Source organism: Salmo trutta, chromosome 12 (assembly GCF_901001165.1).
Source record: "Salmo trutta chromosome 12, fSalTru1.1, whole genome shotgun sequence".
NCBI classification, from domain to species: Eukaryota; Metazoa; Chordata; class Actinopteri; order Salmoniformes; family Salmonidae; genus Salmo; species Salmo trutta.
This window is the reverse complement of record NC_042968.1, coordinates 94,260,963-94,283,462: the sequence shown is the minus strand read 5'-3', so window position 1 is coordinate 94,283,462 and position 22,500 is coordinate 94,260,963. Positions and strand designations below refer to the sequence as shown.

The following is a 22,500-nucleotide window of genomic DNA, read 5'->3' as shown; positions in this document are numbered from 1 at the left end:
GCATTAATAGTAGCAGTAGTAACAGTAGTAATAGTAGTAATAGTAGCAGTAGTTGTAGTCAGTTAAACTGAAGTAGTTGTAGTCAGTTAAACTGAAGTAGTTGTAGTCAGTTAAACTGAAGTAGTTGTAGTCAGTTAAACTGAAGTAGTTGTAGTCAGTTAAACTGAAGTAGTTGTAGTCAGTTAAACTGAAGTAGTTGTAGTCAGTTCCACTACTGATTTTCATTCTTCCACTCTAAATCTGGGACAGATTTAGACCGGGGGACACCAGGTGGTTGCAATTCATGATGAGGTGGGACATAAAGTTAGCTTTACTTTGGACATTCAGGCTCTGATTTGAAAAACCTTGTTCTGACACTGCAACTCAGAAAGCAACTGTTTCCAGGCTGGCTGTAAGTGTTAAATCTTTGTGTGTTTCCTTACAGCTAAAACCATCTTCCAGCTCAATATTTTATTGAAACCTGTGAAAAACCAAATAAAACATAAATAGCTCCTAACGAGTAGATTTATAGTTTACCGTTATAGCTCTAACATACTCTGGAGAGTAGAGGGGGAGGGAAGAGAGAGGGGGAAGAGAGAGAGGGGGAAGGGATGGGAAAAGGGGGGAGGGAAGAAAGAGAGGGGGAAGGGATGGGAAAAGGGGGGAGGGAAGAGAGTGAGAGGGGGGAGAGAGAGAGGGGAAGAGAGAGGGGAAGAGAGAGAGGGGAGAGAGAGAGAGGGGGAAGAGAGAGCGAGAGGGGGAAGAGAGAGAGGGGGAAGAGAGCGAGAGGGGGAAGAGAAGAGAGGGGGGAGAGAGAGAGGGGGAAGAGAGAGAGGGGGGAGGAGAGAGAGAGAGAGGGGGGAGGAAGAGAGAGGGGAAGGGTTGGGAAAAGGGGAGAGGGAAGAGAGAGAGGGGGAAGAGAGAGAGAGGGAAGAGATGGGAAAAGGGGGAGGAAGAGAGAAAGGGGGAAGAGAACAAGATAGGGAGGAGAGAGAGGGGGAAGAGAACAAGATAGGGAGGAGAGAGAGAGGGTGAAGAGAACAAGATAGGGAGGAGAGAGAAATTGCCTGGAGTGTTGTATGTTGTATATTTTATAAATTGTGTTCATGCAGGACTCCCTTGAAAAAGAGGCCTTGGTCTCAATGGGATGTCCTTACTAAAATAAAGGAGAGAGAGACAGGTAGGGATAATAGGAGAGAGAGAGAGAGACAGGTAGGGATAATAGGAGAGAGAGAGAGAGAGAGAGAGAGAGAGAGAGAGAGAGACAGGTAGGGATAATAGGAGAGAGAGAGAGACAGGTAGGGATAATAGGAGAGAGAGAGACAGGTAGGGATAATAGGAGAGAGAGAGAGAGACAGGTAGGGATAATAGGAGAGAGAGAGAGAGACAGGTAGGGATAATAGGAGAGAGAGAGAGAGACAGGTAGGGATAATAGGAGAGAGAGAGAGAGACAGGTAGGGATAATAGGAGAGAGAGAGACAGGTAGGGATAATAGGAGAGAGAGAGAGAGAGAGAGAGAGAGAGAGAGAGAGAGAGACAGGTAGGGATAATAAGAGAGAGAGAGGTAGGGATAATAGGAGAGAGGTTGTTGAGAGGAGAGACAGGTTGTTGAGAGGAGAGAGCGAGAGGAGAGACAGGTTGCTGAGAGGAGAGAGCGAGAGGAGAGACAGGTTGTCGAGAGAGACAGGTTGTTGAGAGGAGAGAGCGAGAGGAGAGACAGGTTGCTGAGAGGAGAGAGCGAGAGGAGAGACAGGTTGCTGAGAGGAGAGAGCGAGAGGAGAGACAGGTTGCTGAGAGGAGAGAGCGAGAGGAGAGACAGGTTGTTGAGAGGAGAGAGCGAGAGGAGAGACAGGTTGTCGAGAGGAGAGAGCGAGAGGAGAGACAGGTTGTCGAGAGAGACAGGTTGTTGAGAGGAGAGAGCGAGAGGAGAGACAGGTTGCTGAGAGGAGAGAGCGAGAGGAGAGACAGGTTGTTGAGAGGAGAGAGCGAGAGGAGAGACAGGTTGTCGAGAGGAGAGAGCGAGAGGAGAGACAGGTTGTCGAGAGGAGAGAGCGAGAGGAGAGACAGGTTGTCGAGAGGAGAGAGCGAGAGGAGAGACAGGTTGTCGAGAGGAGAGAGCGAGAGGAGAGACAGGTTGTCGAGAGGAGAGACTGGTTGTCGAGAGGAGAGACCATGTGTTCTTCAGACAGTAGAATTAATACACACTTCATTAGTGACTTCAAACAGACACTGCACTGGATAGAGTGGAGGACAACCATTTATTGGGATAGTAGATGGTTTGTAGGGCCTCCCGAGTGGCGCAGCATCGCAGTGCTAGAGGCATTATTACAGACCCTGGTTCGATCCTGGGCTGTATCACAACCGGCCGTGATCAGGAGTCCCATAGAGCGGCGCACAATTGGGTTAGGGGAGGGTTTGACCGGGGGGCTTCACTTGGCTCATCGCGCTCTAGCGACTCCTTGTGGTGGGCCGGGCGCCTGCAGGCTGACTTCAGTCGTCATTTGGACGGTGTTTCCTCCGACACATTGGTGCGGCTGACTTCCCGGGGTTAAGTGGGTGGGTGTTAATGAGCGCGGTTTGGCGGGTCATCTTTCGGAGGATGCATGGCTCGACCTTCGCCTCTCCTGAGCCCGTCGTGGAGTTGCAGCGATGAGACAAGATCGTAATTGTTGAGAAAAAGGTGTATAAAATAAATGTATTGTTTGTAGATGGTCAGTAAACGTTTAATAAGTGTCAACAACATTTCAACTAACTATCCACTAACCATAACCATAACCCTAAACATAATCCTTACTGTAACCTTAGCAAGCAGTTGCTTATCAACAGATAGTTGATAGTATGGCCATCTGTAGAACATCTATATGGGACCATCTGTAGAACATCTATATGGGACCATCTGTAGAACATCTATATGGGACCATCTGTAGAACATCCATATGGGACCATCTGTATGGGACCATCTGTAGAACATCTATATGGGACCATCTGTAGAACATCCATATGGGACCATCTGTAGAACGTCTATATGGGACCATCTGTAGAACATCTATATGGGACCATCTGTAGAACATCCATATGGGACCATCTGTAGAACATCCATATGGGACCATCTGTATGGGACCATCTGTAGAACATCTATATGGAACCATCTGTAGAACATCTATATGGAACCATCTGTAGAACATCTATATGGGACTATCCACACAAAGTACTGAGTAAAACCAGCCACGAAGACCAGTGTTTCTGGGCCAGATAACAGGTTGCTAGAGACAGAGTCATTCAGCTTCATGATTGAATTGATATCACTCAATATCACACACCTGGATCCACTTGTCAGGTACAGCCATGTTGAGTCTGTAGTCAAAGCCAAGCCCTCCATTCTTCACTGACTTACACAACCCTGGCATTCCTGATACATCCTAGAGGGAGAGGGAGACAGACAGAGAGAGACACAGACAGAGAGAGAGACACAGACAGAGAGAGAGACAGAGACAGAGAGAGACAGAGAGAGACAGAGAGACAGAGAAAGAGACAGAGACAGAGAGAGAGAGACAGACAGAGAGAGACACAGAGACAGAGAGAGAGACACAGACAGAGAGACAGAGACAGAGACAGAGAGAGAGAGACAGACAGACAGACAGACAGACAGACAGACAGACAGACAGACAGACAGACAGACAGACAGACAGAGAGACAGAGAGACAGAGAGACAGAGAGACAGAGAGACAGAGAGAGACAGAGACAGAGGGCGAGACAGAGTCAAAATGCAAGCTGAGGTCTACCACTCATATGATATTTTAACATGACTTAAATAACATAAGCCTATGCAACATTAACCAATTAAAAACAGTTCTGGATCAATGAGGTTTGTACAGTGAGCTATAGGATCAATACATTATCACTGTATAATGGCTATGCTTGAATTGCCCTGTCAATGCATTGTTGTTCAGGCCATTTAAATATATATATATATTTCAACATGAGGTAGACTATATGATCACACCGGTAATAGATCTGTTGTTACTCCTATGAACAGAGAATGTGAAATATTTCTCGATATTAAAAAAAGACCCAAGCAGCTAACAACACCGGCAGAGACAGCGACACCGGCAGCGACAGCGACACCGGCAGCGACAGCGACACCGGCAGCGACAGCGACACCGGCAGCGACAGCGACACCGGCAGCGACAGCGACACCGGCAGCGACACCGGCAGCGGCAGCGACACCGGCAGAGACAGCGACACCGGCAGAGACAGCGACACCGGCAGAGACAGCGACACCGGCAGAGACAGCGACACCGGCAGAGACAGCGACACCGGCAGAGACAGCGACACCAGCAGAGACACCGGCAGAGACAGCGACACCGGCAGAGACACCGGCAGAGACAGCGACACCGGCAGAGACACCGGCAGAGACAGCGACACCGGCAGAGACACCGGCAGAGACAGCGACACCGGCAGAGACACCGGCAGAGACACCGGCACCGGCAGAGACACCGGCAGAGACACCGACACCGGCGGCGACACCGGCAGAGACAGCGACACCGGCAGAGACAGCGACACCGGCAGAGACAGCGACACCGGCAGAGACAGCGACACCGGCAGAGACAGCGACACCGGCAGAGACAGCGACACCGGCAGAGACACCGGCAGCAACACCGGCAGAGACAGCGACACCGGCAGAGACAGCGACACCGGCAGAGACAGCGACACCGACAGAGACAGCGCAGAGACACCGGCACCGGCAGAGACACCGGCAGAGACACCGACACCGGCAGCGACAGCGACACCGGCGGTGACACCGGCGGCGACACCGACAGCGACACCGGCAGAGACAGCCTATCAATACACTTTCCTACTCATTCATCAGTCTTTCTGAGAGAGACCGAGGAGAGGCTTCAGATGTTTTGAAATCTCACAGTATCAACTTTTCCGTAGCTTTCTTTTACGCTACTTCACTGCAGACACGTTCATCTGAGCCATCATACTGGCCAACGGTAGGCCTATAGCGCACTTGATTTGCTCTCCGGGCCCGCCGACAAGAGTTTGTACCGTCAGACACATGAAATGGTTGAAAATGGGAACACTTCGCCTTCCAGGCACGCAGGGCAGCACTACAGCTGAATGGGGTGCACCAACCGTCAACAGCGCAAGACCAATACAAACAAAAATCGATCGACTAGAAATTCCTTGGTTGGTGACCACTGATCTAGACGGAAGTGTATTCTCTAGAAGGAAGTGTATTCTCTCTGATTCTCTAGACGGAAGTGTATCATCTCTGATTCTCTAGACGGAAGTGTATTATCTCTGATTCTCTAGACGGAAGTGTATCATCTCTGATTCTCTAGACGGAAGTGTATCATCTCTGATTCTCTGGGCGGAAGTGTATTATCTCTACACGTAAGTGTATTATCTCTACACGTAAGTGTATTATCTCTGATTCTCTAGACGGGAGAGTATTATGTTTAGACAGAAGTGTATTATGTCTAGGCGGGAGTGTATTATCTCTGGGCGGAAGTGTATTATCTCTGGGCGGAAGTGTATTATCTCTGGGCGGAAGTGTATTATCTCTAGGCGGAAGTGTATTCTCTCTAGACGGAAGTGTATTCTCTCTGATTCTCTAGACGGAAGTGTATTATCTCTGATTCTCTAGACGGAAGTGTATCCTCTCTAGACGGAAGTGTATCATCTCTGATTCTCTAGACGGAAGTGTATCATCTCTGATTCTCTAGACGGAAGTGTATTATCTCTGATTCTCTAGACGGAAGTGTATTCTCTGATTCTCTAGACGGAAGTGTATTCTCTCTGCTTCTCTAGACGGAAGTGTATTCTCTCTGATTCTCTAGACGGAAGTGTATCATCTCTGATTCTCTAGACGGAAGTGTATCCTCTCTAGACGGAAGTGTATTATCTCTGATTCTCTAGACGGAAGTGTATTATCTCTGATTCTCTAGACGGAAGTGTATCATCTCTAGACGGAAGTGTATCATCTCTAGACGGAAGTGTATCATCTCTAGACGGAAGTGTATCCTCTCTAGACGGAAGTGTATCATCTCTAGACGGAAGTGTATCCTCTCTAGACGGAAGTGTATCATCTCTAGACGGAAGTGTATCCTCTCTAGACGGAAGTGTATCATCTCTAGACGGAAGTGTATCATCTCTAGACGGAAGTGTATCATCTCTAGACGGAAGTGTATCATCTCTAGACGGAAGTGTATCCTCTCTAGACGGAAGTGTATCCTCTCTAGACGGAAGTGTATCCTCTCTAGACGGAAGTGTATTATCTCTGATTCTCTAGACGGAAGTGTATTATCTCTGATTCTCTAGACGAAGTGTATCATCTCTAGACGGAAGTGTATCATCTCTAGACGGAAGTGTATCATCTCTAGACGGAAGTGTATCATCTCTAGACGGAAGTGTATCCTCTCTAGACGGAAGTGTATCATCTCTAGACGGAAGTGTATCATCTCTAGACGGAAGTGTATCATCTCTAGACGGAAGTGTATCATCTCTAGACGGAAGTGTATCCTCTCTAGACGGAAGTGTATCCTCTCTAGACGGAAGTGTATCCTCTCTAGACGGAAGTGTATCCTCTCTAGACGGAAGTGTATCCTCTCTAGACGGAAGTGTATCCTCTCTAGACGGAAGTGTATCATCTCTAGACGGAAGTGTATCATCTCTAGACGGAAGTGTATCATCTCTAGACGGAAGTGTATCATCTCTAGACGGAAGTGTATCATCTCTAGACGGAAGTGTATCCTCTCTAGACGGAAGTGTATCATCTCTAGACGGAAGTGTATCCTCTCTGATTCTCTAGACCTTTTCTGAGTCTAGTCTGAAAGTGTGATTAGATGATGTCTTATAACACAGATTAGACCAACCATCTGTCCCATATGGCAAACTAGAGTGGAACCACAAGTTGGGTGGAGTATGTGAAGGATGAGTTTTACATCTGAGACAATGAGATGAGAAGACGCCAGAATGATCTCTTGATTTTCCTGAACTGATAGGTCCTAGATTAGGTGTGTGACATTACCTCTGCGATGGTAATGCAGTCAGGGTAGAGTGCGTGTAGGATGTGGTTGGAGAGCATCAGATGTATGATCGAGTCCTCATCAACCTGCATTCCAAAGTACTCACTGTAACCACCAGAGAAAGACATGGCTGTGGAGAGGACAGAGAGAGAACAGAGAGAGAACAGAGAGAGAGAACAGAGAGAGGACAGAGAGACACAGAGAACAGAGAGAGAGAACAGAGAGAGAACAGAGAGACACAGAGAACAGAGAGAGAGAACAGAGAGAGAACAGAGAGAGAGAACAGAGAGAGAACAGAGAGAGAGAACAGAGAGAGAACAGAGAGAGAACAGAGAGAGGACAGAGAGAGAACAGAGAGAGAGAACAGAGAGAGAGAACAGAGAGAGAGAGAGAGAGAACAGAGAGAGAGAACAGAGAGAGAGAGAACAGAGAGAGAGAACAGAGAGAGAGAGAACAGAGAGAGAACAGAGAGAGAGAGAGAGAGAGAGAGAACAGAGAGACAGACAGAGAGAGAGAAAATAGAGACAGAACAGAGACAGAGAGAGACAGAGGACAGAGAGAGACAGAGGACAGGACAGAGAGAGACAGAGGACTGAGAGAGACAGAGGACAGACAGAGGACAGAGAGAGAGAGACAGAGGACAGAGAGAGACAGACGACAGTGAAAGACAGATGACAGTGAAAGACAGAGAGAGACAGAGAGAGACAGAGGACAGAGAGAGACAGAGGACAGAGAGAGACAGACGACAGTGAAAGACAGAGAGACAGAGAGAGACAGAGGACAGGACAGAGAGAGACAGAGAGAGACAGAGGACAGAGAGAGACAGAGGACAGAGAGAGACAGACGACAGAGAGAGACAGAGAGAGACAGAGGACAGAGAGAGACAGAGGACAGAGAGAGACAGACGACAGTGAAAGACAGAGAGAGACAGAGAGAGACAGAGGACAGAGAGAGACAGAGGACAGGACAGAGAGAGACAGAGGACAGGACAGAGAGAGAGAGCTCAGTTTAGTTCAGAAAGACAGATTCTCACTTCTATTCACTTGGAACGCCAAGGTCTCAAACATTACTCACCAACTGCAGTATCTCCTTCTCACGCCTACTCTATCTTTTCATCTCTTTATATTGAGAGGTACATAACTGTGTGAGTGTCTACTGAGAGTTGCATAACTCAAAAGCCTGTCTGGTTTGAACAGTGATATGATGGGGAGAAAGACACATGCACGCACTAACACACACATCTCACCGATGCCGTGGTGGTGGTAGAGCATGGATGAGACGCCGTCGAACCTGAAGCCATCGAAGCGATACTCCTCCATCCACCATCTGAGATTAGACAGCAGGAACCTCAATACTTCCCAACTAGAGAGAGAGAGAGAGAGAGAGAGAGGGGGAGAGATATGCTATTTGTTCCTAAACAGAGAGTACACAGTGGCAGAATACCTGACCACTGTGACTGACCCAAATTTAAGGAAAGCTTTGACTATGTACAGACTCAGTGAGCATAGCCTTGCTATTGAGAAAGGCCGCCGTAGGCAGACCTGGCTCTCAAGAGAAGACAGGCTATGTGCAACACTGCCCACAAAATGAGGTGGAAACTGAGCTGCACTTCCTAACCTCCTGCCAAATGTATGACCATATTAGAGACACATATTTCCCTCAGATTACACAGACGCACAACGAATTTGTAATTTGTAAAACCCAATATTAATAAACTCCCATATCTACTGGGTGAAATACCACAGGGTGCCATCACAGCAGCAAGATTTGTGACCTGTTGCCACAAGAAAAGGGCAACCAGTGAAGAACAAACACCATTGTAAATACAACCCATATTTATGTTTATTTATTTTCCCCTTTTGTACATCATTACAACATATGACACTTGAAACTTAGATTATTTTGGAACGTCTGTGAGTGTAATATTTACTGGAAATTTCTATTGTTTATTATCTACTTCACATACCCCCCTCCTCCTCCCTGCTGAAACTATTCCCCAGGTCGTTGCTGTAAATGAGAATGTGTTCTCAGTCAACTTACCTGGTAAAATAAATACAAATAAACTTGCTTTAGCAATGTTGACATATGTTTCCCATGCCAATAAATCCAGAGACCGAGAGAGAAAAGTATAAAAAAACATCCTTTATCTGTGTTTACAGTACTTAAGATTAGTCTAACATGACATATATATATATAATAAAATTGGGTAATATGTACATGTAGGTAGAGTTATTAAAGTGACTATGCATAGATAATAACAGAGAGTAGCAGCAGCGTAGAAGAGAGGGGGGGGGGGGCAATGCAAAAAGTCTGGGTAGCCATTTCATTAGATGTTCAGGAGTCTTATGACTTGGGGGTAGAAGCTGTTTAGAAGCCTCTTGGTCCTAGACTTGGTGCTCCGGTACCGCTTGCCATGGGGTAGTAGAGAGAACAGTCTATGACAAGGGTGGCTGGAGTCTACCAACTGAGCCACACGGGACCGTGCGAGGACGATCAGCTGCGAGGACGATCGGCTGTCCGTCCTGTCTCCCTGTAGTGCTGTCTTAGGCGTCTCACAGTAAGGACATTGCAATTTATTGCCCTGGCCACATCTGCAGTCCTCATGCCTCCTATAATACTACCGCGCTATATACTACTACCGCGCTATATACTACTACTGCGCTATATACTACTACTGCTAGCGTGCTATATACTACTACCGCGCTATATACTACTACCGCGCTATATACTACTACTGCGCTATATACTACTACTGCTAGCGTGCTATATACTACTACCGCGCTATATACTACTACTGCGCTATATACTACTACTGCTAGCGTGCTATATAATACTACCGCGCTATATACCACTACTGCTAGCGCGCTATATAATACTACCGCGCTATATAATACTACCGCCCTATATAATACTACTGCGCTATATAATACTACTGCTAACGCGCTATATAATACTACCGCGCTATATAATACTACCGCGCTATATAATACTACCGCGCTATATAATACTACCACGCTATATAATACTACCGCTACCGCGCTATATAATACTACCACGCTATATAATACTACCGCGCTATATAATACTACTGCGCTATATAATACTACCGCGCTATATAATACTACCACGCTATATAATACATATAATACTACCGCGCTATATAATACTACCGCGCTATATAATACTACTGCTAGCGCGCAAACAACTACATCTTCCCCTACTGTATTTATTTATTTTGTTTATTTTGCTCCTTTGCACCCCATTATTTCTATTTCTACTTTGCACTTTCTTCCACTGCAAATCTACCATTCCAGTGTTTTACTTGCTATACTTTATTTACTTTGCCACCATGGCCTTCTTTGCCTTTACCTCCCTCATCTCACCTCATTTGCTCACATTGTATATAGTCTTATTTTTTCTACTGCATCATTGATTGTATGTTGTTTTACTCCATGTGTAACTCTGTGTTGTTGTATGTTGTCGAACTGCTTTGCTTTATCTTGGCCAGGTTGCAATTGTAAATGAGAACTTGTTCTCAACTAGCCTACCTGGTTAAATAAAGGTGAAATAAATAAATAAAATACTACCGCTACCGCGCTATATACTACTACTGCTAGCGTGCTATATACTACTACCGCGCTATATACTACTACTGCTAGCGTGCTATATACTACTACCGCGCAATATAATACTACTGCGCTATATACTACTACTGCTAGCGTGCTATATAATACTACCGCGCTATATACTACTACCGCGCTATATAATACTACCGCGCTATATAATACTACTGCTAGCGTGCTATATAATACTACCGCGCTATATAATACTACTGCTAGCGTGCTATATAATACTACCACGCTATATAATACTACCGCGCTATATACTACTACCGCGCTATATAATACTACTGCTAGCGTGCTATATAATACTACTACGCTATATAATACTACCGCGCTATATAATACTACCGCGCTATATAATACTACCATGCTATATAATACTACCGCGCTATATAATACTACCGCGCTATATAATACTACTGCGCTATATAATACTACTGCGCTATATAATACTACCGCGCTATATAATACTACCGCGCTATATAATACTACGTACCGCGCTATATAATACTACCGCGCTATATAATACTACTGCGCTATATAATACTACGTACCGCGCTATATAATACTACCGCGCTATATAATACTACCGCGCTATATAATACTACTGTCCTATATAATACTACGTACCGCGCTATATAATACTACCGCCCTATATAATACTACCGCCCTATATAATACTACTGCGCTATATAATACACTGCTACCGCGCTATATAATACTACCGCGCTATATAATACTACCGCGCTATATAATACTACCACGCTATATAATACTACCGCTACTGTGCTATATAATACTACCGCTACCGCGCTATATAATACTACTGCGCTATATAATACCACCGCGCTATATAATACTACCGCTACCGTGCTATATAATACTACCGCGCTATATAATACTACCGCGCTATATAATACTACCGCTACCGTGCTATATAATACTACCGCGCTATATAATACTACCGCGCTATATAATACTACCGCTAGAGTGCTATATAATACTACTACTAACATGCTATATACTACTACTACTAACATGCTATATAATACTACTACTAACGTGCTATATAATACTACTACTAACATGCTATATAATACTACTACTAACATGCTATATAATACTACTACTAACATGCTATATAATACTACTACTAACATGCTATATAATACTACTACTAACATGCTATATAATACTACTACTAACATGCTATATAATACTACTAACATGCTATATAATACTACTACTAACATGCTATATAATACTACTACTAACATGCTATATAATACTACTTCTAGCATGCTATATAATACTACTACTACTACTAACATGCTATATAATACTACTACTAACATACTATATAATACTACTACTAACATACTATATAATACTACTACTAACATGCTATTTAATACTACTAACATGCTATATAATACTACTACTACTACTAACATATTATATAATACTACTAACATGCTATATAATATTACTACTAACATGCTATATAATACTACTAACATGCATAAACAGGCTTTATGTGCCTCTCTTAATTAAAGTTGCATATCAAAACGTTATGGGGATGACAGGGGTCTCATTTTCGATGGTGCCCCGAGGACAAAATACAAGAAACCACTACAGGTACATTACATTAGAACATGAAACATCACAGGCATCATTAAAAGTCAATTAAAACAATTGCACACCTCAGTGAACTCATTTATCCTCAGCGTTTTAAGCTTCCCTAGCGGCACCAGGGAATCCAAATGGAATACATTTTGGAACTGATTCCAAAAATCGTTAGCAAAAAGGTACGTTTGTCAGAATGACGTCCAAGAATCCATTTTCAGGGTCGGATTATTTTTTTTTTAACCAGGTGTCAGTAATAAATCAAAATGTCTGCGTTAGTTTGAGAAGCAAGAATTAGAATAACATTAAAAAAATAAATTAAATCAAAACTTGTGACAGTTACATGAATCAAGACCACAGGTAAGGGATTTCAGATCAGACGGGTTTAGGCAGTATCCAGAATTTCATATAATCATACCGTCGTGCTCTGATCCCGGGACACTATGGTATTACAACTCTTCAATGTCAACACTCAGCATCCATGCTCCTGTTCAGGAAGTCCCATATTTACAAACTGTGGTCGCTCCCAAAACTGATCGAAGCAGAGTCAATAAAAATACAACGCTTTTTTTTCAGAGCAGAGTCCTGATTTCATCCAAGAGACCCGTACAAATAGCCAGGAAGAAGAGATTAATTCCAGGACCGTGTTTTGGGATAGGTTTCAGGAAAAACAATCCACTTGCCCTTAGCCAATAGTCTGTCTCTCAGGTATTCCAAGTCCCGTCTCATTGCCGCAGCTTCATGTCATTTGTACCAGCATCCACAACCACCGTGTGCAGCTCTGGGTCTAGAACGACCCGTAAGGTCCTGAGTGATGTCACACACCAGGGAAGTACAATGTCTTTGCTCCATCAACATCTTTTACAATGGAACTCCCAACGACGGCCATCTTGGGAGGGGGAGGGTCGTGGTTTTCCAGGTGCATGGTGCAGCGAGGAGTGTCATTGCCTAGAAAAGCAGGGGGGAGTGGGGGTGCTTTGGAGAGGGGAACGTCCTCGGAGAAAGGTGGTGTCGCGGGGTGGCGACGAGGGCCTCCTGTGGGGGTAGTATGACCTTCCTTCACACAGGTCATCTCCCGTCTGGACTACTGCAACTCTCTGTTGGCTGGGCTCCCTGCTTGTGCCATCAAACCCCTGTAACTGATCCAGAACCCTGCAACCCACCTGGGGTTCAACCTTACAAAGTTCTCCCATGTCACCCTGCTCCTCCGGACACTCCACTGGCTTCCAGTCAAAGCTCACATCCACTACAAGACCATGGTGCTTATCTACAGAGCAGCAAGAGGAACTGACCCTCCCTACCTTCAGGCTACGATCAAACCCTACACCCCAACCCGAGCACTCCGTTCTGCCAACTCTGGTCTCTTGGCCGTCACACCTAGTGCTGTCAAAGCTCTTCTCTATCCTGGCATCTGAAGCTAGGACAGCAGAGTCCCTGTCCATCTTCTGAAAACATCTGAAACCCACCCTCTCTTCAGAGAGTATCTTTAATAATCTCACAGCAGCAACATGTAAATCTAGGTTACACAGCACACCAACAGATAGCTACCACAGTGAATAAAACATGAATGGTTTTACAGAACAAACTAAAAGAAAAGAGGAGATGAGGGAGAAGGAAGAGGTGAAAGGGGGGAGACTAGGAGAGAGGGAGGAGGGGAGGGAAGGAGAGAAAAGGGGGAGAAAAGGAAGAGGGGAACAAGGGAAAGAAGGCGAGGGGGAAAATTAAAGTCTAATTAAAAAAGGACTGGAGGCTTTCACCAATCAACGAACATCTAGGACAAAAGAGAGAGGAAGGAAAGAGAGGGAGGGAGATGCAAGAGAAATAGAGGGAAGAATATGGAGAGTGAAGGATAGAGGGGGAAGAATATGGAGAGTGAAGGATAGAGGGGGAAGAATAAGGAGAGTGAAGGATAGAGGGGGAAAGAATATGGAGCGTGAAGGATAGAGGGGGAAAGAATATGGAGAGTGAAGGATAGAGGGAAGAATATGGAGAGTGAAGGATAGAGGGGGAAGAATAAGGAGAGTGAAGGATAGAGGGGGAAAGAATATGGAGCGTGAAGGATAGAGGGGGAAAGAATATGGAGCGTGAAGGATAGAGGGGGAAAGAATATGGAGAGTGAAGGATAGAGGGGGAAAGAATATGGAGAGTGAAGGATAGAGGGGGAAGAATAAGGAGAGTGAAGGATAGAGGGGGAAAGAATATGGAGCGTGAAGGATAGAGGGGGAAAGAATATGGAGAGTGAAGGATAGAGGGGGAAGAATAAGGAGAGTGAAGGATAGAGGGGGAAAGAATATGGAGCGTGAAGGATAGAGGGGGAAAGAATATGGCGCGTGAAGGATAGAGGGGGAAGAATAAGGAGAGTGAAGGATAGAGGGGGAAAGAATATGGAGCGTGAAGGATAGAGGGGGAAAGAATATGGAGAGTGAAGGATAGAGGGGGAAAGAATATGGAGAGTGAAGGATAGAGGGGGAAAGAATATGGAGAGTGAAGGATAGAGGGGGAAAGAATAAGGAGAGTGAAGGATAGAGGGGAAAGAATATGGAGCGTGAAGGATAGAGGGGGAAAGAATATGGAGAGTGAAGGATAGAGGGGGAAAGACTATGGAGAGTGAAGGATAGAGGGTGGAAAGAATATGGATAATGTGAAGGATAGAGGGGAAGAAAGAATAAGGAGAGTGAAGGATAGAGGGGGAAAGAATATGGAGCGTGAAGGATAGAGGGGGAAAGAATAAGGAGAGTGAAGGATAGAGGGGAAAGAATATGGAGAGTGAAGGATAGAGGGGGAAAGAATATGGAGAGTGAAGGATAGAGGGGAAAGAATATGGAGCGTGAAGGATAGAGGGGGAAAGAATATGGAGCGTGAAGGATAGAGGGGGAAAGAATATGGAGAGTGAAGGATAGAGGGGGATAAGAATATGGAGAGTGAAGGATAGAGGGGAAGAATAAGGAGAGTGAAGGATAGAGGGGGAAAGAATATGGAGCGTGAAGGATAGAGGGGAAAGAATATGGAGAGTGAAGGATAGAGGGGGAAGAATAAGGAGAGTGAAGGAAGAGGGGGAAAAGAATATGGAGCGTGAAGGATAGAGGGGGAAAGAATATGGAGCGTGAAGGATAGAGGGGAAGAAGAAGGGGGAGAGGAAGGATAGAGGGGAAAGAATATGGAGCGTGAAGGATAGAGGGGGAAAGAATATGGAGAGGTGAAGGATAGAGGGGGAAAGAATATGGAGAGTGAAGGATAGAGGGAAGAAGAATAAGGAGAGGGAAGGAGAGAGGGGGAAAGAATATGGAGCGTGAAGGATAGAGGGGGAAAGAATATGGAGCGTGAAGGATAGAGGGGGAAAGAATATGGAGAGTGAAGGATAGAGGGGGAAAGAATATGGAGAGTGAAGGATAGAGGGGGAAGAATAAGGAGAGTGAAGGATAGAGGGGGAAAGAATATGGAGCGATGAAGGATAGAGGGGGAAAGAATATGGAGAGTGAAGGATAGAGGGGGAAAGAATAAGGAGAGTGAAGGATAGAGGGGGAAAGAATATGGAGAGTGAAGGATAGAGGGGAAAGAATATGGAGAGTGAATGGATAGAGGGGGAAGGATAAGGAGAATCTGGAGGTGAAGGATAGAGGGGGAAAGAATATGGAGAGTGAAGGATAGAGGGGGAAAGAATATGGAGAGTGAAGGATTAGAGGGGGGAAAGAATATGGAGAGTGAAGGATAGAAGGGGAAAGAATAATGGAGAGTGAAGGATAGAGGGGAACGAATCTGGAGCGTGAAGGATAGAGGGGAAAGAATATGGAGAGTGAAGGATAGAGGGGGAAAGAATATGGAGAGTGAAGGATAGAGGGGGGAAAGAATATGGAGAGTGAAGGATAGAGGGGGAAGAATAAGGAGAGTGAAGGATAGAGGGGGGAAAGAATATGGAGCGTGAAGGATAGAGGGGGAAAGAATATGGAGCGTGAAGGATAGAGGGGAAAGAATAGGAGAGTGAAGGATAGAGGGGAAAGAATATGGAGAGTGAAGGATAGAGGGGGAAAGAATATGGAGAGTGAAGGATAGAGGGGGAAGAATAAGGAGAGTGAAGGATAGAGGGGGAAAGAATATGGAGCGTGAAGGATAGAGGGGGAAAGAATATGGAGAGTGAAGGATAGAGGGGGAAGAATAAGGAGAGTGAAGGATAGAGGGGGAAAGAATATGGAGCGTGAAGGATAGAGGGGGAAAGAATATGGAGCGTGAAGGATAGAGGGGGAAGAATAAGGAGAGTGAAGGATAGAGGGGGAAAGAATATGGAGCGTGAAGGATAGAGGGGGAAAGAATATGGAGAGTGAAGGATAGAGGGGGAAAGAATATGGAGAGTGAAGGATAGAGGGGGAAAGAATATGGAGAGTGAAGGATAGAGGGGAAAGAATAAGGAGAGTGAAGGATAGAGGGGAAAGAATATGGAGCGTGAAGGATAGAGGGGGAAAGAATATGGAGAGTGAAGGATAGAGGGGGAAAGAATATGGAGAGTGAAGGATAGAGGGGGAAAGAATATGGAGAGTGAAGGATAGAGGGGGAAGAATAAGGAGAGTGAAGGATAGAGGGGGAAAGAATATGGAGCGTGAAGGATAGAGGGGGAAAGAATATGGAGCGTGAAGGATAGAGGGGGAAGAATAAGGAGAGTGAAGGATAGAGGGGGAAAGAATATGGAGCGTGAAGGATAGAGGGGTAAAGAATATGGAGAGTGAAGGATAGAGGGGGAAAGAATATGGAGAGTGAAGGATAGAGGGGGAAAGAATATGGAGAGTGAAGGATAGAGGGGGAAGAATAAGGAGAGTGAAGGATAGAGGGGGAAAGAATATGGAGCGTGAAGGATAGAGGGGGAAAGAATATGGAGCGTGAAGGATAGAGGGGGAAGAATAAGGAGAGTGAAGGATAGAGGGGGAAAGAATATGGAGCGTGAAGGATAGAGGGGGAAAGAATATGGAGAGTGAAGGATAGAGGGGAAAGAATACGCAGAATGAAAAAGAGAGAAGAAGAGAGATGGAAGGACGGTAGGATGAGAGGATGGCATCTACAGTAGGTTCCGTTAATTAGTAAAAGACAGATCTCATCTTTTCTATGTAGAGGAGAGAGGGATAGGAGTAAGGTCAAAGTCAGTGATGGATGGCTCCCTCCCTCCCTCCCTCCCTCCGCTGCCCAGTCAGTCTGTCTGTGATGAAGCCATCAGCCCCTAGACAGCTCTCCACCCATACCCACAGAGAAATTACACAGGAGAGAGAGAGCGAGAGAGCGAGAGAGGATGGCTTTTCATTCATCCAGCTAGGGGGAGCGGAGGGGGAGCGGAGGAGAATAAGAATTGACACCAGTGTGTTAATTAGCTAGCTGACACAGAGCAAGACTGCAGGATGTGACGAGATACACTACTGTGACCTAGAATAACCTCTCTTCATCTCCCTCGGTCTCTGTCTCTTCTCCTTTATCAATTCAAGGGGCTTTATTGGCATGGGAAACATATGTTACCATTGACAAAGCAAGTCAAGTAGATAATAAACAAAAGTAAAATAAATAAAAATGAACACTAAACATTACACTAAGAAGTTCCAAAAGAATAAAGACATTTCAAATGTCATATTATTTCTATATACGGTTTTGTAACGATGTGCAAATAGTTAAAGTACAAAAGGGAAAATAAATAAACAAAAATAGGTTGTATTTACAACGGTGTTTGTTCTTCACTGGTTGACCTTTTCTTCTGGCAACAGGTCACACATCCTGCTGCTGTGACGGCACACTGTGGTATTTCACCCAGTAGATATGGGAGTTCATGGGTTTGGGTTTGTTTTCGAATTCTTTGTGGATCTGTGTAATCTGAGGGAAATATGTGTCTCTAATATGGTCATACATTTGGCAGGAGGTTAGGAAGTGCATCTCAGTTTCCACCTCATTCTGTGGGTAGTGTGCACATAGCCTGTCTTCTCTTGAGAGTCAGGTCTGCCTACGGTGACCTTTCTCAATAGCAAGGCTATGCTCACTGAGTCTGTACACAGTCAAAGCTTTCCTTAAATTTGGGTCAGTCACAGTGGTCAGGTATTCTGCCACTGTGTACTCTCTGTTTAGGGACAAATAGCATTCTAGTTTACTCTGTTTTTTTGTTAATTACTTGACACATTGGAAAGAACTCTTCGTTTTCTCATGATTTGGTTGGGTCTAATTGTGTTGCTGTCCTGGGGCTCTGTGGGGTCTGTTTGTGTTTGTGAACAGAGCCCCAGGACCAGCTTGCTAAGGGGGCTCTTCTCCAGGTTCATCTCTCTGTAGGTGATGGCTTTGTTATGGAAGGTTTGGGAATCGCTTCCTTTTAGGTGGTTGTAGAATTGAATGGCTCTTTTCTGGATTTTGATAATTAGCGGGTATCGGCCTAATTCTGCTCTGCAGGCATTATTTGGTGTTTTACATTGTACACAGAGGATATTTTTTGCAGAATTCTGCATGCAGAGTCTATTATCCAACTAGCCTCTCTGCTATAGTCCATTATCCAACTAGCCCCTCTGCTATAGTCCATTATCCAACTAGCCCCTCTGCTATAGTCCATTATCCAACTAGCCACTCTGCTATAGTCCATTATCCAACTAGCCACTCTGCTATAGTCCATTATCCAACTAGCCACTCTGCCATAGTCCATTATCCAACTAGCCACTCTGCTATAGTCCATTATCCAACTAGCCTCTCTGCTATAGTCCATTATCCAACTAGCCCCTCTGCTATAGTCCATTATCCAACTAGCCTCTCTGCTATAGTCCATTATCCAACTAGCCACTCTGCTATAGTCCATTATCCAACTAGCCACTCTGCTATAGTCCATTATCCAACTAGCCTCTCTGCTATAGTCCATTATCCAACTAGCCACTCTGCTATAGTCCATTATCCAACTAGCCACTCTGCCATAGTCCATTATCCAACTAGCCACTCTGCTATAGTCCATTATCCAATTAGCCACTCTGCTATAGTCCATTATCCAACTAGCCTCTCTGCTATAGTCCATTATCTAACTAGCCACTCTGCTATAGTCCATTATCCAACTAGCCCCTCTGCTATAGTCCATTATCCAACTAGCCACTCTGCTATAGTCCATTATCCAACTAGCCTCTCTGCCATAGTCCATTATCCAACTAGCCTCTCTGCTATAGTCCATTATCCAACTAGCCCCTCTGCTATAGTCCATTATCCAACTAGCCACTCTGCTATAGTCCATTATCCAACAAGCCTCTCTGCCATAGTCCATTATCCAACTAGCCACTCTGCTATAGTCCATTATCCAACAAGCCTCTCTGCCATAGTCCATTATCCAACTAGCCTCTCTGCTATAGTCCATTATCCAACAAGCCTCTCTGCCATAGTCCATTATCCAACTAGCCAACTAGCCTCTCTGCTATAGTCTATTATCCAACTAGCCACTCTGCTATAGTCCATTATCCAACTAGCCACTCTGCTATAGTCCATTATCCAACAAGCCTCTCTGCTATAGTCCATTATCCAACTAGCCAACTAGCCTCTCTGCCATAGTCCATTATCCAACTAGCCTCTCTGCTATAGTCCATTATCCAACTAGCCACTCTGCTATAGTCCATTATCCAACTAGCCTCTCTGCTATAGTCCATTATCCAACTAGCCACTCTGCTATAGTCCATTATCCAACTAGCCACTCTGCTATAGTCCATTATCCAACTAGCCTCTCCGCTATAGTCCATTATCCAACTAGCCACTCTGCTATAGTCCATTATCCAACAAGCCTCTCTGCTATAGTCCATTATCCAACTAGCCTCTCTGCTATAGTCCATTATCCAACTAGCCACTCTGCTATAGTCCATTATCCAACTAGCCACTCTGCTATAGTCCATTATCCAACTAGCCACTCTGCTATAGTCCATTATCCAACTAGCCACTCTGCTATAGTCCATTATCAAACTAGCCAACTAGCCTCTCTGCCATAGTCCATTATCCAACTAGCCTCTCTGCTATAGTCCATTATCCAACTAGCCACTCTGCTATAGCCCATTATCCAACTAGCCACTCTGCTATAGTCCATTATCCAACTAGCCACTCTGCTATAGTCCATTATCCAACTAGCCACTCTGCTATAGTCCATTATCCAACTAGCCAACTAGCCTCTCTGCCATAGTCCATTATCCAACTAGCCTCTCTGCTATAGTCCATTATCCAACTAGCCACTCTGCTATAGCCCATTATCCAACTAGCCACTCTGCTATAGTCCATTATCCAACTAGCCACTCTGCTATAGTCCATTATCCAACTAGCCACTCTGCTATAGTCCATTATCCAACTAGCCTCTCTGCTATAGTCCATTATCCAACTAGCCACTTTGCCATAGTCCATTATCCAACTAGCCTCTCTGCTATAGTCCATTATCCAACAAGCCTCTCTGCCATAGTCCATTATCCAACTAGCCAACAAGCCTCTCTGCTATAGTCCATTATCCAACTAGCCACTCTGCTATAGCCCATTATCCAACTAGCCACTCTGCTATAGTCCATTATCCAACTAGCCACTCTGCTATAGTCCATTATCCAACTAGCCACTCTGCTATAGTCCATTATCCAACTAGCCCCTCTGCTATAGTCCATTATCCAACTAGCCACTCTGCTATAGTCCATTATCCAACTAGCCACTCTGCTATAGTCCATTATCCAACTAGCCTCTCTGCTATAGTCCATTATCCAACTAGCCACTCTGCTATAGTCCATTATCCAACTAGCCACTCTGCTATAGTCCATTATCCAACTAGCCACTCTGCTATAGTCCATTATCCAACTAGCCACTCTGCTATAGTCCATTATCCAACTAGCCTCTCTGCTATAGTCCATTATCCAACTAGCCACTTTGCCATAGTCCATTATCCAACTAGCCTCTCTGCTATAGTCCATTATCCAACAAGCCTCTCTGCCATAGTCCATTATCCAACTAGCCAACAAGCCTCTCTGCTATAGTCCATTATCCAACTAGCCACTCTGCTATAGCCCATTATCCAACTAGCCACTCTGCTATAGTCCATTATCCAACTAGCCACTCTGCTATAGTCCATTATCCAACTAGCCACTCTGCTATAGTCCATTATCCAACTAGCCCCTCTGCTATAGTCCATTATCCAACTAGCCACTCTGCTATAGTCCATTATCCAACTAGCCACTCTGCTATAGTCCATTATCCAACTAGCCTCTCTGCTATAGTCCATTATCCAACTAGCCACTCTGCTATAGTCCATTATCCAACTAGCCACTCTGCTATAGTCCATTATCCAACTAGCCACTCTGCTATAGTCCATTATCCAACAAGCCTCTCTGCCATAGTCCATTATCCAACTAGCCACTCTGCTATAGTCCATTATCCAACTAGCCACTCTGCCATAGTCCATTATCCAACTAGCCTCTCTGCTATAGTCCATTATCCAACTAGCCACTCTGCTATAGTCCATTATCTAACTATCATCCATTATCTAACTATAATCCATTATCTAACTATAATCCATTATCTAACCATAATCCATTATCTAACCATAATCCATTATCTAACTATAATCCATTATCTAACTATAATCCATTATCTATCATCCATTATCTAACCATAATCCATTATCTAACTATAATCCATTATCTAACCATAATCCATTATCTAACTATAATCCATTATCTAACTATAATCCATTATCTAACTATAATCCATTATCTATAATCCATTATCTAACTATAATCCATTATATAACTATCATCCATTATCTATAATCCATTATCTAACTATAATCCATTATCTAACTATCATCCATTATCTAACTATCATCCATTATCTAACTAATCCATTATCTAACTATAATCCATTATCTATAATCCATTATCTAACCATAATCCATTATCTAACCATAATCCATTATCTAACTATAATCCATTATCTAACTATAATCCATTATCTAACTATAATCCACCCGTAACACGTCAACCACAGTGAGTTAGTAGTTGTTTAGTCAGTTTCCATTTCCTCTCGCTTTTCTTCTTCTCTCTGTGAAAGTAATTACCCAGTGGTGTACCTAGAGCTTTCGCTGTGTGTGTGTGTGTGTGTGTGTGTGTGTGTGTGTGTGTGTGTGTGTGTGTGTGTGTGTCATGGGAAAAAAAAACACATGAATTTCACATGTAAACGCAACATGTGATATAACATGAAACTAGACACACATAAATGTGACAACACGGGGATGTAACATT

At 44.5% G+C, this 22,500-nt stretch overlaps 1 protein-coding gene across 1 annotated transcript in view; it reads right to left on the bottom strand.

Moving 5' to 3' along the window:
• Positions 1–22,500, bottom strand: part of gbe1a (glucan (1,4-alpha-), branching enzyme 1a) — a gene marked incomplete in the record, with an annotated part of 159,816 nt that overhangs the window by 58,102 nt on the left and 79,214 nt on the right. The window contains 3 exon segments of the mRNA XM_029770386.1: positions 3,300–3,398; positions 7,016–7,143; positions 8,260–8,375. Coding sequence (XP_029626246.1) covers positions 3,300–3,398; positions 7,016–7,143; positions 8,260–8,375 — 343 coding nt within the window.